Below are 17,196 nucleotides of genomic sequence, written 5' to 3' on the forward strand. Positions count from 1 at the left end.
CTACATACTGTGTCAAGAACCCTTCCTGAACACACCTAACAAACTCCACCCCGTCTAAACCCCTCACTGTCTGGAGATGCCAGTCGATGTTTGGGAAATTAAAATCCCCCATCACAACAACTCTGTTATTCTCACACCTTTCTAGGATCTGCTTCCCTATCTGATCCTCGATATCCCTGTCACTATTGAGTGGCCTATAAAAAACACCCAGTAAAGTTATTGACCCCTTCCTGTTCCTAACCTCCACCCACAGAGACTCCGTAGACAATCCCTCCACAACGTCCACCTTTTCCGCAGCCGTGACACTATCTCAGACCAACAGTGCCACTCCCCCACCTCTCTTACCTCCCTCCCTGTCCTTCCTGAAACATCATGTGTGTGTCAGGCAGCGGTTAGCTGTGGTGTGTGGTGTGTGTATGTGTCAGGCAGCGGTTAGCTGTGGTGTGTGGTGTGTGTATGTGTCAGGCAGCGGTTAGCTGTGGTGGGTGTTGGGGAACTGGAGGGACAGTGTATCCCAGCACCGTCAGAGTCGACTGAAGTCTGTGTGTGTGCTGCTGTTGACAGTGTTCCCGATTCCTCCCAGCCTGATGGACAGAGGAAGCCAGAAACCAGCGGCTCAGGCACCAGGGGTGAGGAGGAGCAGGAGGGTGAACGGGAAGGAGGCCAAGAGCTGAAACAATTCCGGTAAGTTGAGAGGGCTCCAGAGCTCAAACCCAACCCCAGGGGATGATCCTCCAGCTGGGGTTCTGGGGGAATGAGAGAGAGCAGGACTGTGCCCTCCAGGTAACCTGTGACACACATCTGTTCACAATACAGGTCTCCAATTGGTGCTGTGCTGTCCAAAGCTGCTCTCCGATACTGGTATATACAGGCCCAGGACTGGTGTACACGTCTGTTATACACAGACCCAGGACTGGTGTACATGTCTGTTATATACAGGCCCAGGACTGGTGTTGACGCCCTGTTTTATACAGACCCAGGATTGGTGTTGACGCCCTGTTTTATACAGAGCCAGGACTGGTGTTGACGGCCTGTTTTATACAGACCCAGGATTGGTGTTGACGCCCTGTTTTATACAGAGCCAGGACTGGTGTTGACGCCCTGTTTTATACAAACCCTGCTGTTACATCACACTGTCTCAGTTTCTCTGATCCTAGATAGTCTGACTGTCAACAGCTCCCACCACCTTACCATTAACAACACATCACAGGGACCAAGGTGCTGAATGTTCTGGTTACTGTTGTCCAGCCTTTTTGACTCATTCTATCAACGAGATCACCTCTCCCACTGACGTCTCACTGGTATCTCTCTATTCCCAATTCTGATGAAGGATTGCAGAGCCAAAATGCTGCCCATTCCCCTTTCCACAGATGTTGACAGACCTGCTGAGTGTTTCCATAAGACCATAAGATATAGGAGCTAAATTAGGCCATTCAGCCCATCAAGTCTGCTCCGCCATTGAATCATGGCTGTTTTCTTTTTTCAATCCCAGTCTCCTGCCTCCTCCCCATGACCCTTACCCCCCTCACCATTCAAGAACCTGTTAATTTCTGCCTTAAATGCACCCAGTGACTTAATCTCCACAACTGTCTGTGGCAACGAATTCCACAGATCCACCACCCTCTGGTTGAAGAAATTCCTCCTCATCTTAGTTCTAAAGGGACATCCCTTTATTCTGAGGCTGTGCCCTCTGGTCCTAGACTCTCCTACTACTGGAAACATCCTCTCCACGTCCACTCTATCCAGGCCTTTCAATATTCAGTAGGTTTCAGTGAAATCCCCCCAGTCCATGCCGACCTGGTTTTCTGCCTAGTCCCATCTACCTGCACCCGGACCATATCCCTCCAAACCCCTCCCATCCATGTACCGATCCAAACTTCTCTTAAATGTTACAATTGAACCCACATCCACCACTTCCACTGGCAGCTCGTTCCACACTCGCACCACCCTCTGAGTGAAGAAGTTCCCCCTCAGATTCCCCTTAAATATTTCACCTTTCACCCTAAACCTATGAACTCTAGTTCTAGTCTCACCCAACCTGAGGGGAAAAGCCTGCATGCATTCATCCTATCTATACCCCTCATAATGTTGTATACCTCTATAAGATCTCCCCTCATTCTCCTGCGCTCCAGGGAATAAAGTCCTAACCTATTCAACCTTTCCCTGTAACTCAGGTCCTCAAGTCCTGGCAACATTGTGTAAATTTTCTCTGCACTCTTTCAAGCTTATTGATATCTTTCCTGTAGGTAGGTGACCAGAACTGCACAGAATGCTCTACATTTGGCCTCACCAACATATTACACAACTTCAACATAACATCCCAACTCCTGTACTCAATGCCCTGATTTATGAAGGCCAATGTGCCAAAAGCTCTCATTACAACCCTATCTACCTGTGATACCACTTTCAAGGAATTATGGATATGTTCTGCCTCACACCTCAGTGCCCTACCATTCACTGTGTAAGTCTTACCCTGGTTTGTCCTCCCAAAGTGCATCACCTCACACTTGTCTGCATTAAATTCCATCTGCCATTTTCCAGCCCATTTTCCCAGCTGGTCAAGATCATGCTGCAAGCTTTGATAGCCTTCCTCACTGTCCACTACACCCCCAATCTTGGTGTCATCCACATATTTGCTGATCCAGTTTACCACATTATCATCTAAATCATTAATATAAATGATAAACAACAACGGACCCAGCACCGATCCCTGCGTCACACCATTAGTCACAGGCCTCCAGTCAGAGAGACAACCATCTACTGCCACTCTCTGGCTTCTCCTGCTAAGCCAGCGTTGAATCCAATTGACTACTTCATCCTGAATGCCAAGCGACTTAACCTTCTGGAGCAGCCTCCATGTGGGACTTTGTCAAAGGCCTTGCTAACCATGCTGTTGATGAAATGCTGATCTCGAAGCCTGTTATACACTGATACCATAGTGACAACTGACGTTAATACATTCATTCACAAACACAGCACTCCCTTCCCAGGACTAGTCCTGATGCAGGGTTTCAACACAAAATGTTGACAATTCCTTTCCCCCCACAGATGCTGCTCGACACATTGAGTTCCTCCAGCAGATCGTTTGTTACTCATTTCTCTCAAACCCTTGCCCTCAGCTCTCCAGCACTTCCTCCAGTACACCCCCATCATCAACACCACCCCCAGTGACGCTATCGCCTTCATTGCCAGCTTGCCACTTTGTTTTCCCGCAGAGTTCCTCTCGTTCCCTATCGGATTCCCTCGTCCAGCCTGGTAGTGAAGGAGAAAAGCAAGTCACCGGTCAAGGTGACCGGAAAGGCCAAGGAGGAAGTGGTGCTGACAGATGCACCGCCCATCACCAACGTCGATGAGTATCTGATCTTCGAAGCCTATCACACTGCAGCATCGACTCTCTCAAACATAGTAAGTGGCTGGAACGTTTAAACCATTGGCTGGACCTGCAGCCAGTCTGAGGCATGTTGTTGCCGTGTGCTGATCCTTCACTGTTTTTCGTGCAGTAACTGCAGTCCTTCTGGGGAAGGTGGGGGTGGGTCCCGTGGGGGTGGGTCCCGGGGAAGGTGGGGGTGGGTCACTGTGGTCCTGGGGAAGGTGGTGGTGTGTCCTGTGGGTGGGTCCCGTGGGGGTGGGTCACTGGTCCCTTGGGGGGGGGGGGGTGTGTGGGGGTGGGTCCCGGGGAAGGTGGGGGTGGGTCACTGTGGTCCTGGGGAAGGTGGGGGTGGGTCCCGTGGGGGTGGGTCCCGGGGAAGGTGGGGGTGGGTCACTGTGGTCCTGGGGAAGGTGGTGGTGTGTCCTGTGGGTGGGTCCCGTGGGGGTGGGTCACTGGTCCCTTGTGGGGGGGGGTGTGGGGGTGGGTCCCGGGGAAGGTGGGGGTGGGTCACTGTGGTCCTGGGGAAGGTGGGGGTGTCCCCCGTGGGTGGGTCCCGTGGGGGTGGGTTACCGGTCCCCGGGAAGGTGGGGGTGGGTCACTGCAGTCCCGGGGGAGGTGGGGGTGGGTCCCCGGGAAGGTGGGGGTGGGTCACTGCGGTCCTGAGGGAGGTGGGGGTGGGTCACTGGTCCTGGGGGGGGGGGTGTGGGGGTGGGTCCCGGGGAAGGTGGGGGTGGGTCCCCGGGAAGGTGGGGGTGGGGGTGGGTCCCGGTGAAGGTGGAGGTGGGTCACTGCGGTCCTGGGGGAGGTGGGGGTGGGTCACTGAAGTCCTTATTCCATATACTGACCATCCCCTGGGTGAAAAAGTAGCCCCTCAGGTTCCTATTAAATCTCTCCCCTCTCACCTTAAACCTGTGCCCTCTAGTTCTTGATTCCCCAACCCTGGGAAAAAGACTGAATGCATTGACCCTATCCATGCCCCTCGTGGTTTTATACACCTCTGTAAGATTACCCCTCATTCTCCGACACTCCAGTGAATAAAGTCCCAGCCTGCCCAACCTTTCCGTAACTCAGCCCCCGCAGTTCCAGCGACATCCCTGTAAATCTCCTCTGCACTCTTTCCAGCTTAATGGCATCTTTCCTATAGCAGGGTGACCAAACCCGAACACAGTTCTGGAGAGAGGTCACACCAGCTGTAAACAAATGTAACGACACAGAGAGAAGTCACAGAGAGACACAGCATGGAAACAGGACCTTCGGACCACTGACCATCACCCACCAATCCTACCTGAACCCACTTTACTCTCCCCACATTCTCATCTGCTCTCCCTCTCCCCCCACATTCTAACCCTCACCCACACGCCCGGGACAATTTACAGGCACCGATTAACCTGCCGGCCCACACGTCTTGGGATGTGGGAGGAACCCTGGCGGCCACAGGGAGAACTGCTGGCTGCAGTACTGAGGCGGATATAGCAACATGTGAAAGGGGAGAATTTGTGGGGCTGTGGGGAGTGGGATGGGTGGGATTCCTCCTACATTGAACAGGTACGGACAGGCCTTGTATGCCCATGGAAAGGTCCCCTTGGTCCTCACTCCCTTTAGAACTTTGCCATTTCGACCAAGATGTCTTTGATCGGTTCTGACCGAGTGCATCACTCTGCCCTGTGTTAAACCGCCACCTGGCCTTGCATTCTTCACACCGTGAGCTTCGCTCACACACCCTCACTGTTCCCCTCAGCCTCTCGTTGTCTCTCATTGTCTCTCGTGGCTTCAGATCCAAAGAGAAGTGAAAGTCAAGGAGGACGAGGAGAAGAAGGAACAGAAGCTGAAGGAAGATAAGGAGAGAGACCAGCAGAAATCCTCGTCTGGAAAAGACAGGAAGAAAAAGTCTGCTGACAAGAAGAAAGGCCAGTGTCCTGGAGCCTGGGGCTGGGGCTGGGACAGGGGAACGGGGCAGGGGCTGGGACAGGGGAACGGGGTTGGGGCTGGGACAGGGGAACGGGGTTGCAAAGGGCTGGGAAAGGGCAGGGGAGCAGCATTAGTGAGGATTCCTCCCACTCTGAATCCGGGGCAGGAGTTGTGCAGCACAGAGACAGGCCCTTCAGCCCACTGTGTCCGTGCCGACCTTCACACCCACCTACACTAACCCCACTGCCTGCATTAACTCCATCTCTCTCTGTGCCCGGCTCATTCATCTGTCCAGATGTCTCTTAAATGTTGTTACTGTTCCTGCCTCCACCTCCTCCTCTGGCAGCTCATTGCAGGTACCAGCTACTCTGTGTGCGAAACGTTTACCCCTCAGAAGTCTTGGGATGGCTGGGATTAGGGAGCTGCCTGTTCCGTCCTGTCAAGGAGGATCAACACCTGACTCAGACTTCTCCCCTGCCTTCCCTCCATGTCCAATCTCCCCCACCCTACCCCTGTCACTGAGGAAGGAGGGTGGAGAGGTCAGAGGGCAGTAGTAGGGGAGGGGAACCATTGGGAGGAGTGCATGGGTGATGGGCAGATGAGGGAGGGGTCTTCATTAGAGTCGTACAGCGTGGAAACAGGCCCTTCTTCCCACCTCATCCAGATCGAGAACTCATTTACAGTGATCTCCATCTGCTCATCACCCACACACTCCCCCCGTTCCCCTTGGCCCTCCGCACCTCCCTCCCTCGGCCCCACCTTCCATCAGATCCCACCGTCTGCAGCCCTGTCACCTCCACCTCTCAGCTCCCAGCCTCGTTATTCCCACTCCCCCCTCCTCCATCTGCCTGCCCCCCCCTCACTTGGATCCACCTCTCACCTGCCTGTTCTTCCCCCCCCCCCCCCCGTTCCCCCCACCTTTTTATGCTGGGCTATTTCCCCGCAATCTTTCTGTCCAGGTGAAGGGTCTCGACCCGAAACGTCGACTGTCCATTTCCCTCCACAGGCGCTGCCCGACCCGCTGAGTCCCTCCGGCAGCTTGTGTGTGGCTCCAGGTTCCAGCATCTGCCGTCTCCGGTGTCTCCATGGGGCTCGTATCCACTGAAGTTTAGACTGAAACATTCTGAGGGATCTCGACATCCCTGTGGGGAGGATGATTCCTCTTGTGGGAGAATCTAGATCTAGGAGACACTTTAAAATTAGGGGTCGCCCATTTAACACAGAGAGGAAGCAAACCACTACCTCTCAGGGGTGGCTAGTCTTTAGAACTCTCTTCCTCAAAGGGTGGTGGAAGCAGAGGCTTTGAATATTTGCAGAGCAGGAGAGAGATTCTTGATGAGCAAGAAGGTGAAATATTACCAGGGTAGACGGGAATGTGGAACTACGTATAATCAAGTTAGCCTTGGTCTTGGTAAAAGGTGGAGCAGGTTTGAGCAGTGGAGTGGCCTTCTGCTGCTCCGAATCTTGACTCCTCCGTGAGGGGTGTAAGCTATTGGTTTATGTTGTCATATGGTCATGGTCAGGGAGATGTTGCTGGTGGAGGTGAAGAACAGGTGGATGTGAAATGAAGGTGACTGGTAGAAGAAGCCAAGCTGACAAGAGCAGGTCTGGTCCGCGGTGCACTGCCAGGGCTGGTAGTGGTGACAGATTCAAAGGGGAGCTGTCTGACTGACGGGAAGGAACTTGCAGGGCAGGAGAATGGCTGGAAGATGCTGCCAGAGGTGGTGGAGTCAGATACAGTCACTGTGTTTAAGGGGCAGTTAGACAGATGCTCAAATAGACGAGTCATGGAAGGATCCCAGTGCAGGCGAATGGGATCAATGAAGGTGGGCAGAAAGGTCGGCGTGGACGTGGTGGGCCCCAGTTTCTGTGCTGTCCGACTCCAGGACTCTGGGACAGAATCAATGGGCCCAATCGCTGCTTTCTCTGAAGTTGTGTGCGGTTCTGTGAGGGCTGTGCTGGGACGGTAGGCTGTGGTGGTGAACATTGCTGCAGCTGCCGACATCCACAGTGCCTCATGGACACCCAGGGGTAACCTGGGCCCATCCCATCGGTCACAGTTGTAGTGCTGTACAGCATGATGGAGAGTGTCCTCTGCTGTGGAGATGGGACCTTCCCTCCACCCCGGGGTCACGGATCAGGAGGGGCTCATACAGCACAGGAAGAGCCCACCATGTCCATGCCACCTATCAACAACCCATTTACTCTCTTCCCATTATATTGACCCCACAGTCCCATCAACAACCCCCCCCACCCAACCACTCACCCACACTGGGGGAACTTTACAGCAGCCAGTTAACCCACTGACCTGCACGTCTTTGGGACACTGGAGGAAACCGGAGCACCCAGGGGAAACCCACGCAGTCACAGGGAGAAGGTGCAAACTCCACACAGCGCCCAAGGTTGGGATGGAACCCGGGTCTGTGGAGCTGTGAGGCAGCAGCTCCACCTGCTACACTACTGAGCCGCCCTGTTCAACCTGATGCTGTGAGACCTCATGAGGTGCCGATGGTGAGGTCCCACAGAGCTACTCCCTCCCGTCTGTAGATCTCTGTGCTGCCTCAGATGGGCCTGTCCTGCCAGTGTGACGGGACATCCCGTAGCTGGGGATGTGAGGGAGGAGGTTGGCATTGTCTGCCTGCTCTGATTCCCTCAGTGTGTCTCAGTGGAACAACTCCCCACTTACACCCCAGCGCCCAGAGGTTTGCGAGGTACCAGGGTGGGGGAGTTGGGTGGATCAGTGGGAGGCTGGAGTGGTTTCCTCTGGCCGACCTTCCTAAGGTGCCGGACCACGCTGGTGTCACTCCTGTCTGTGGTCTCCCCAGGGCCCCGATCCACCACCCCTCTACTGCCCACACTGGTGGAGAACCCAGAGGAAATCAGGAGGAGGGAGCTGAGGGAGCGCATCTACGCCGAGTACTTTGGAGCCCTGGAGGACGAGGGTGAGTGAGAGCAGGAGGGTCAGGACACGGCATGGGGTAGATCAGAGCCCAGGGTCACCGCACACTCCCACCAGTGCAGTCCCTGCAGACCCACCAGTGCAGCCCCCGCCGACCGACCAGTGCAGCCCCCGCCGACCGACCAGTGCAGCCCCCGCCGACCGACCAGTGCAGCCCCCGCCGACCGACCAGTGCAGCCCCCGCCGACCGACCAGTGCAGCCCCCGCCGACCGACCAGTGCAGCCCCCGCCGACTGCCCCAGTGCAGCCCCCGCCGACTGCCCCAGTGCAGCCCCCACTGACTGCCCCAGTGCAGCCCCTGCAGACCCACCAGTGCAGCCCCCGCAGACCCACCAGTGCAGCCCCCGCCAACTGCCCCAGTGCAGCCCCCGCAGACCCACCAGTGCAGCCCCCACTGCTGAGCTCCATGCCTGAGAAGTTGGTCAGGTGTGAGGGGTGCCCCCTGCCCCTGGGGTCAGTGCTCTAAGTGTGGTTCTCATGTGTTCCTAGCGGCTGCAGTCACCACCCGGCTCGATCTGATCAAACTCAAAGCTGTGGCGGCCATCGAGGATCTGAAGTCACAGGCAGGCCACATCTTCACCTCCATGGAAGACTGGCTCGGCAGCCAGTTCCTGCAGGAGATGGACAGGTAATAACAGGGTGGTCCTCCCTTACATCCCCTTCCTCCCTCCCTCCCTCCCCCCCGCCCCTCCTCCTCCATCTCCTCCTCCTCCTCCTCCTCCTCCTCCTCCTCCTCTTCCCCTCCCTCCTGCCCCTCCTCCTCCCCCTCCCTCCTGTCCCTCCTCCATCTCTCCCTCCCATCCTCCTCCATTCGAATTATCGGAATTAAACTCCATTTGCCGTTCCTCGGCCCACTGACCCAGCTGATCACGATCCCTGAATCATCTTCACTGTTGGCACTTCTAGACCTCAGGAACCCGTCTCCCCTCAAACTGCATCAAAAGGGACAGAAATCAGCTCAAAGCTGAATGTCCCTGTGGGAAGGAACCCTGGTGCAGTGGGGGGTGCAGAGTGAGGTTGGGGGGGCATGGGAAATCAATAGTGGGGGGTGTGGAGTAACGGGAGAGTGGTGGGGATGTGTGCTGTAACCTGGGGGTAGGACTGTGAGGGGTCACGGGAGGGGGGAGTGATGTCGGTGGGGGTGGGTGTTTATGTGATGCTACACTTGAGCTCTTGTCGTGTGAACATCCTTGGTGCTGACTGTTCCCTGTTGACCCCTCTCTTCCCCCTCTTTCCCCTCCCCCACTCCCCCCTCCTCTCCTCCCCTCCTCACCCCCTTCTGCATCCCTCCTCCTCCTGCCCCCCCTCCTCCTCCCCTCCCCCTCACACACCCCACCCCTGCCCCTCACACCCCTCCTCTCCCCCCCCTCCCCCAGCATCGCTGCCCTGCTCACTGTGGGACTGGAACACGTCCGAGCTGGGACCAAGATCAAGCTGCGGCTGGAGCTCGGCAGCAAGGAGTTCTTTGTCAATGGGGACGTGAGGTTGGTTGCCAGCCCTGCTCCCCCACCACGCCTGCCCTCCGAGGAGACCCCGACGGCCGGTGAGCTGACCATCCGGCAGCTGTGGGACCTCCTGCGGCAGTTCCGCCTGCTGTTGCCTACAGGTGAGCCCCCAGGACCGCTCCCTGCTGTCAGAGGGGAGCTGAGCGGGTCACTACACCCTCTCACCCAACAGGGTCAGTCCCTGACCACAGCCTGGTCCTGTGTCCCGAGCCCCAGTCCTGCAGGGCTTGGCCCTAAGGGTCCGAGCGGGGAGCCGTCCGCATCACGCACAATCGGGCTTCCTGGTAGTGGGCGTCCGACCCAGTGGGGGGGGGGGGGGGGCGCGGTCTGTCCCAGTGGGGGGTGAGACCCAGTGGGGTGGTCAGACTGTTGGTGTGGGGGTGTCCAATCCAGTGTGGGTGTCAGACTGTTGGTGGAGGGGGGTGGAGGGGTTCAGTCCCAGTTGGGGTGGGGGGGGGGGGTGACAGACCGTGTGGGGGGGAGTCAGACTGTTGGTGTAAGGGTGTCAGACCCAGTGGGGTGGTCAGACTGTTGGTGTGGGGGTGGTCAGACTGTTGGTGTGGGGGTGTCAGGAGTCCACGTTACTCTGTGGATGGCACTGCACTGATGTCGGCCTTTTACATATTTTTATTTCCTGAATATTTTTAAAACCAAATTCTGAGCACCCTGGTTAGAGATTTACTTTTTAAGCTTCAATGTAAAGTCACACAAATGGTCAGTGAACAAGCTACTGGAAATCAGAGAGATTAACATTTTCTTCTGATGCCATAAATATTTCAACCTGCTGTGTACGTAGTCGCTCCCCAATCAGCCTGGCCTGGGAGACCTCCAGCACACACAGAGCCTGTGCTACAGGTGGCAGCGCCGAGACTACAGACACGGGCTGCATGTGGCAAGTAAAGTGCTGGGTGACCATCCACCTTATCTCCACCACTCTTGGTTATAAACCTCTATAAGGTCTCCCCTCAGCCCCCTTCACTCCAGGGAGAACGGTCCCAGACTATCCAGCCTCTCCTTATAACTCAAGCCCTCCAGTCCTGGTAACATCCCGGTGAATCTTTTCTGCCCCCTCTCCAGCTCAATGACATCCTTCCTACAGCTGGGTGACCAGAACTGTACACAATACTCCAAATGTAATCTCACCAACATCTTGTACAACTGCATCATAACATCCCAACTTCTGTCCTCAATGCCCTGCCCGACGAAGGCCAACATGCCAAAAGCCTCCCTCACCATCCTGTCTCCCTGTGTCACCACTTTCAGAGAATTATCTACCTCTACCCCAAGGTTCTACAACACTCCCCAGGGCCTGCTCTGGTTTATCTTCCCAAAATGCAACACCTCACGCTTGTCTGAGTTAAATTAAATTCCATTCCTTGGCCGACTTCCCCAGATGACCTAGATCCTGTTGTAATCTTAGACAACCTTCTTCACTGTCCACTACACCAGCAGTTTGGTGTCATCTGCATATCTGAGAGCCACCACTGACCAAAACCTCAGGTGGACCAGCCACATAAATACCATGGCGACAGGAGCAGACCCGAGGCTGGGTACTCTGTGGAGTCATTACGTTAACCCAAGCAACTACCCCTTGCATTTTTCAGGTTTAATGACAAGAAGAGTGTTTATCGAGACCTTGCAGGACCTGATATCACAGGATCTTGGATCAGACCACTTCCCTGAGCCTTGGTGTTCTGTCACATATCCACAGGTGTGTGAATTGTCCCTCTTTCACATGGATACTGTTTGAATTTCCATCTGAAACCAGGTGGAAGTCTGAATAAAAGTAAATACAAAGGAATGAGGCGTGAACCAGCTGAGGGGTAGATTGGGAAACTGCAGTAAAAGGAATGGCGAGGACAAACGTTCAAAGAATGAATGTGTAATTTACAAGTAACATGTATCCTTTTAAAGTACAAATATCCAATTGGAGAAGTGGTCCATCAAAGGGAAAAGCTGACAATGTTGGCCAAGCAGGCAGGGAGAGTTTCAGAACTGACCAGGGAAGAGAAAGTGGAAGGTGAGAGTGTGGCAGCCAGAAACACGTGCCATCTGTGGGGCAGATGCGGCTCCCTGACAGAGTGAGACAGGAGAAACTACCTCGGACAGTTCCACAAATCTCTCCCGTTTACCTTCACTGTGGAAGATGCGGCAAGCCTCCCGGAAAGGGTGGAGGGCAGAGTACATGGGCCACTGGAAGTAATGAGTACTGGAGATGTGAGTGGGGATAGGTGACCTGGATCCCAGGGCTTTGAACGAGTTCACTGTGGAGATGGTGATGCCCTGGGTGTTGTCTCCCAAGGTTCCACAGAATTCCAGGATGGTTGGTTGATGGTCAGCACGAGCTCGATGGGCCAAAGGGCCTGTTCCCCTGCTGTACTCGGTTCCCATAGATGAGAGAGTAGCAACGTAAGCCCACTATTTAAGCAAGGGGGCAGACAGAACAGGGTACAGACCAGATAACCAGGCATCAGTAGTGGGGAGATATTTTTAAGGAAGTGGTAAAATCATGATTAGATTGGACAGAGTCAACATGGATTCATGGAAGGAGGACCATGGTTAAAAATGTGGGAAGTTTGAGATTCCACCCACTGAATAGTTTCGGAGAACCAGTTGATGAGTATGTTTGGACCTTCAGAGAGCTCCCAGTAAGTGTGACATAGAGGTTAAACAAATGAGAGCGCACGGTACTGGTGTGGAGTGAGGTTTCGTCAAAGGACTGAGAACAGAGGGAGAGAAGAATCGGTCATTTTCAGGTTGGGAGGCTGTGACCGTTGGGTCGCACAGGGACCGGCTCTGGGTCCCACGAGGATCGGCGCTGGGTCCCACAGGGACCGGCAACGGGTCCTAACTGTGTCATTGACCTGACGAGGAGAGCAGGGTCAGTGTATCTGGTACAAAGCTGGGTGGCAGTGTGGGCTGTGAGGGGGATGGAGAGAGGCTTAAGGGGGATGCAGGCAGCTTATATGAATGGGCAGGGACATGGCTAATGGGATGTGGAAAGTTGTAAGGTCGCCCAGCAGTAGAACAAATAGAAAAGGGGAGGTCACTGACTGTATCCCCACTGACATTAATCCCCCTCCCTCACACCGTCCCTCTATGACCCCTCTCCCCCAGCGCCTCGTGTCACTGACTGTATCCCCACTGACGTTAATCCCCCTCCCTCACACCGTCCCTCTATGACCCCTCTCCCCCAGCGCCTCGTGTCACTGACTGTATCCCCACTGACGTTAATCCCCCTCCCTCACACCATCCCTCTATGACCCCTCTCCCCCAGCGCCTCGTGTCACTGACTGTATCCCCACTGACATTAATCCCCCTCCCTCACACCGTCCCTCAGTGACCCCTCTCCCCCAGCGCCCCGTGTCACTGATTGTATCCCCACTGACGTTAATCCCCCTCCCTCACACCGTCCCTCAGTGACCCCTCTCCCCCAGTGCCCCGTGTCACTGACTGTATCCCCACTGACGTTAATCCCCCTCCCTCACACCGTCCCTCAGTGACCCCTCTCCCCCAGCGCCCCGTGTCACTGACTGTATCCCCACTGACATTAATCCCCCTCCCTCACACCGTCCCTCAGTGACCCCTCTCCCCAGTGCTCCGTCACTGACTGTAACCCCACTGACGTTAATCCCCCTCCCTCACACCGTCCCTCAGTGACCCCTCTCCCCCAGCGCCGTGTGTCACTGTGATTCCAGACATTCCCACCTCAGGCCTGTTTGCTTCTGCCTTTGCAGTTGGTGGAGGTGTCGCGGGTGTTGGCTCCCGACTCGGATTTCCTCGACTGGCGACAGTTTCTGCTCTCGATAGCTCAGCCGTGGCCCTATCCCTCCCTGAAGGAGCTGCTGGACACCAAGATGAGACTTCAGGCTGTGGACCAGGCCGGTAGTGGTCTCCTCACACAGGAACAGTATGACCAGGTACAGTGGCCTCAGACCCCACCCCCGGTCCCTGTCCCATCCCACAATCCACCCCGGACCCCACCCCGGTCCCTGTCCCATCCCAGAATCCACCCCGGACCCCACCCCGGTCCCCGTCCCAGCCCAGAATCCACCCCGGACCCCACCCCCGGTCCCTGTCCCATCCCAGAATCCACCCCTGGTCCCTGTCCCATCCCAGAATCCACCCCGGACCCCACCCCTGGTCCCTGTCCCATCCCAGAATCCACCCCGGACCCCACCCCCGGTCCCTGTCCCATCTCAGAACCCTGTCCCTGGTTCCTGTCCCATCCCAGAACCCAACCAAGTACCCCAGCATCTCCCAGACCCCTCAATATCAGCAAGACAAAAGCCTGAAGACCCACACGTGATTCAGAAACATCTTCTTCCCCTCTGCCATCAGATTTCTGAATGGTCCATGAACACTACCTCCTTATTCCTTTTCTTTGCACAATTTATTTATTTTTGTCATTTATAGTAATTTTACGTCTGGCACTGTACTGCTGCCACAGAACAGCACATTTCACATCATGTACATCAGTGATAATAAACCTGATTCTGATTCAGACTAAAGAGCTGGTCATTGACTTCAGGTAGTGGACAGAGTACCCACCTCTGTCTGTATCAGTGGTGCTAAGGTGGAGATGGTTGAGAGCTTCAAGTTCTTGGTGTAAATATCACCAACAATTTCTCCTGGTCCAGCCACATGGACACTACGGCCAAGGAAGCTCACCAGCACCCCTACTTCCTCAGAAGGCTCAGGAAATTCAGCGTGCCCTCTTTGACCCTCACCAATTTTTACAGATGCACCATAGAAAGCATCCGATCCAGATGCATCATGGCTTGGTACGGCAACTGCTCTGCCCAAGACCACAAGAAACTGCAGAGAGTTGCGGACACTGCCCAGTCCGTCACGCAAACCAGCCTCCCCTCCTTGGACTCTGTCTATACTTCACACTGCCTCGGTAAAGCAGCCAACATAATCAAAGACTCCACCCGCTCCTGACATTCTCTCTCCTCCCCCCTCAGATACAAAAGCTTGAAAAAGCACGTACCACCAGGCTCAAGGACAGCTTCTATCTCACTGTTATAAGACTCTTGAATGGACCTCTTATACAATAAAGATGAACTCATAATCTCACAGTCTACCTTGTCATGGCCTTGCACCTTATTGTCTGCCTGCACTGCACTTTCTCTGTAACTGGAACACTTTATTCTGCATTCTGTTATTGTTTCCCTCTGTACTACCTCAATGCGCTGTTGTATGGGATGATCAGTCTGGATGGCATGCAAAACAAAGGTTTTCACTGTACCTTGGTACATGTGACAATGAACCAATTACCAGTTACCCAACCTGGGACCCTACTATCTCCCAGACACAGCCCAGGACCCCAACATCTCCGAGACCCTGGCCCGAGATCCCAGCATCTATTCCATCCTGACCCAGTACTCAGGCCCCAAGCGGAGACCTTGACCCCACCCTAAGGCCTGCTGGCTCCTAACCCTCATAGATCTGACCCTGGACCCAGGAGTCTCAGCCTCACCAATCTCTCCTCCTAACTATAATTGTCCAGCCTGGGTTTGTAAATCCCCTCCGCACCCACCCCAGTACTGTCAATCCTTCCTGGGGTGCAGTGACCAGAGCCGTACGCAGTGCTCCACTTGTGGCCTACCCAGTGTTCTCTACAGTTTCAGCACCCCCCTGCTGATACCCCACACCTGTCTGTCTCTCATCTGTGGCCTCAACCACCTGCTACCTAGGTGACCCCAACCCTGGTCAGCTGCCTCCAGGGATCTGTGGACGTGAGGTCCCCTGTTTACCACCTGACCACTTATTGTGTGTTCCCAGCTCTCATTCGTTCTCCCCGAGAGCAGCGCCTTGCTCTTCTCCAGACCCACTGCCATTTGCTCCCATTGTGACATCTCATTCAGAGCTGATCTTCCTGAAACATTAGCCCTGATTCTCTTCCTGCAGATGCTGCCTGACCCGCTGAGTGTTCCTGCAATTTCTGTTTTTATTTTAGATTTCCAGCATCTGCAGTTATTTTTGATTTTCAGTATTACAGTCTCTTTCCTTTTCTGTGTCTCTCACAGTATCTCTCTCTCTCTCACCCTGTGTTTTGCTGTCACAGTGTGTGTGTGTGTGTGTACGTGTGCGTGTCTCCCTCTGTCCTCCCTCTCGCCGCTGACTCTCCCTGTCTGGTGTCTGCAGGTGAAGCTGTGGTTCACAGGTGACACCAACCAACAAGTCCCCGAGGATCCAGTGGAGCCAATTCCTTTTGACAGACTCGGACAGCTGAAGAAGGTACCGTGGGGGGTGGGGGGGGGGAGAGGCCCGAGCCCCCTCCCCTGTCCATCAGTGTTCTTTCCCCCCCCCCCACCCCGAGATACCCCCACAGGATGTCCGGTCCCACCCTGTGCTCTAGGTGTCGGGTCAGGGAAACGGAGAGATTTGAGCAAAGAGTTGGCTTTAACCCGGTATATTAGAGAAGAGAGTTTCATAGAACTGAGGTTCCCCACACCAGAGGTCCCCACCAGCCACGGGCTCCGACACCCATGGACCCCAGCATCCACGGGCTGGTACACCCATGGGCTCCTACACCTGAGGTCCCCAGCACCCACGGGCCCAGCACCCAGGGGCCCCAACAGCTGAGAGCCCTCAGTTATGTCACTGGACATTTGACCGCTCCGGCTCGCTGTAGTTGCCCAGCCGGGGTCCGGCAGAGTTTCTGATGGTGCAGCGACTGACTGCCTGCCGCCTGTGACACACCCCACGCCGCTCTCCTCAGCAACGGTTCACCCCACCCAGTCCTGGCAGGCAGAGCCGACGGATGAGCAGAGGTTGGGGGGGGGGGGGTGCAGATGTCCCCCGGGGTTGGGGGGAGGGAATGATGTCCCCCAGGGGAGGGGGGAAGGGGTTGCTGGTCCCCTGGGGTTGGGGGGGGAGGGGAGGGGATGATGCCCCCCACGGTTGGGGGGGAGGGGATGATGGCCCCTGGGGTTGGGAGGAGGGGAGCTGATGTTCTCTGGGGTAGACGATTGGGGAGATCTGAGGGGAACCCAGAAACTTCACCCGGCACCAGACAGCGATGGGACTCGGGGCAGAAGGTGGTCGGGTCCAGGAGCAGGGGTCACGGGGCTGAGATGGGGAGAAGTCTCTTCCCCAGAGAGCGGTGGACCCGCGGAATTCGCCAGCATGTTCAGTAAGGGGTTGGATATTGTTCTTGAGGCTCGAGGGATCAGGGAGAAAACTGGAATGTGGGTGATCAGCTGTGATCGCATTGAGGCAGATCAGACTGAAAGGGCCGAATGGCCTTCTCCGGTGTAAAGTTTCTGCGTCTCTCTGTAACTGGACATCCCTGGCTGTCGACAAGACCAACCTATTCCATCAACACCGAGGATAACAACAACAGGTGCAACTACATACAGACGAAGGCAGGAGTGGACCACTCGGCCCCTCAAACCTGTTCTACCATTCAATAATATCAGGGCTGATCTGACTAACCTCAGCCTGCA

General features: G+C 55.3%; 1 protein-coding gene across 1 annotated transcript in view; it reads left to right on the top strand.

Annotated features, from left to right (window-relative positions):
• LOC127572506 (sperm flagellar protein 2-like) overlaps positions 1 to 17,196 on the top strand; it is an 80,480-nt gene that overhangs the window by 52,852 nt on the left and 10,432 nt on the right. The window contains exons 20-28 of the mRNA XM_052019865.1: positions 565 to 684; positions 3,216 to 3,405; positions 5,145 to 5,277; positions 8,104 to 8,220; positions 8,727 to 8,865; positions 9,614 to 9,843; positions 11,347 to 11,453; positions 13,480 to 13,662; positions 15,893 to 15,985. Of these exons, the coding sequence (XP_051875825.1) occupies positions 565 to 684; positions 3,216 to 3,405; positions 5,145 to 5,277; positions 8,104 to 8,220; positions 8,727 to 8,865; positions 9,614 to 9,843; positions 11,347 to 11,453; positions 13,480 to 13,662; positions 15,893 to 15,985 (1,312 nt within the window). The remainder of the gene's footprint in view (positions 1 to 564; positions 685 to 3,215; positions 3,406 to 5,144; positions 5,278 to 8,103; positions 8,221 to 8,726; positions 8,866 to 9,613; positions 9,844 to 11,346; positions 11,454 to 13,479; positions 13,663 to 15,892; positions 15,986 to 17,196) is intronic.

The sequence above is a fragment of the Pristis pectinata genome, chromosome 7, assembly GCF_009764475.1.
Source record: "Pristis pectinata isolate sPriPec2 chromosome 7, sPriPec2.1.pri, whole genome shotgun sequence".
NCBI classification, from domain to species: Eukaryota; Metazoa; Chordata; class Chondrichthyes; order Rhinopristiformes; family Pristidae; genus Pristis; species Pristis pectinata.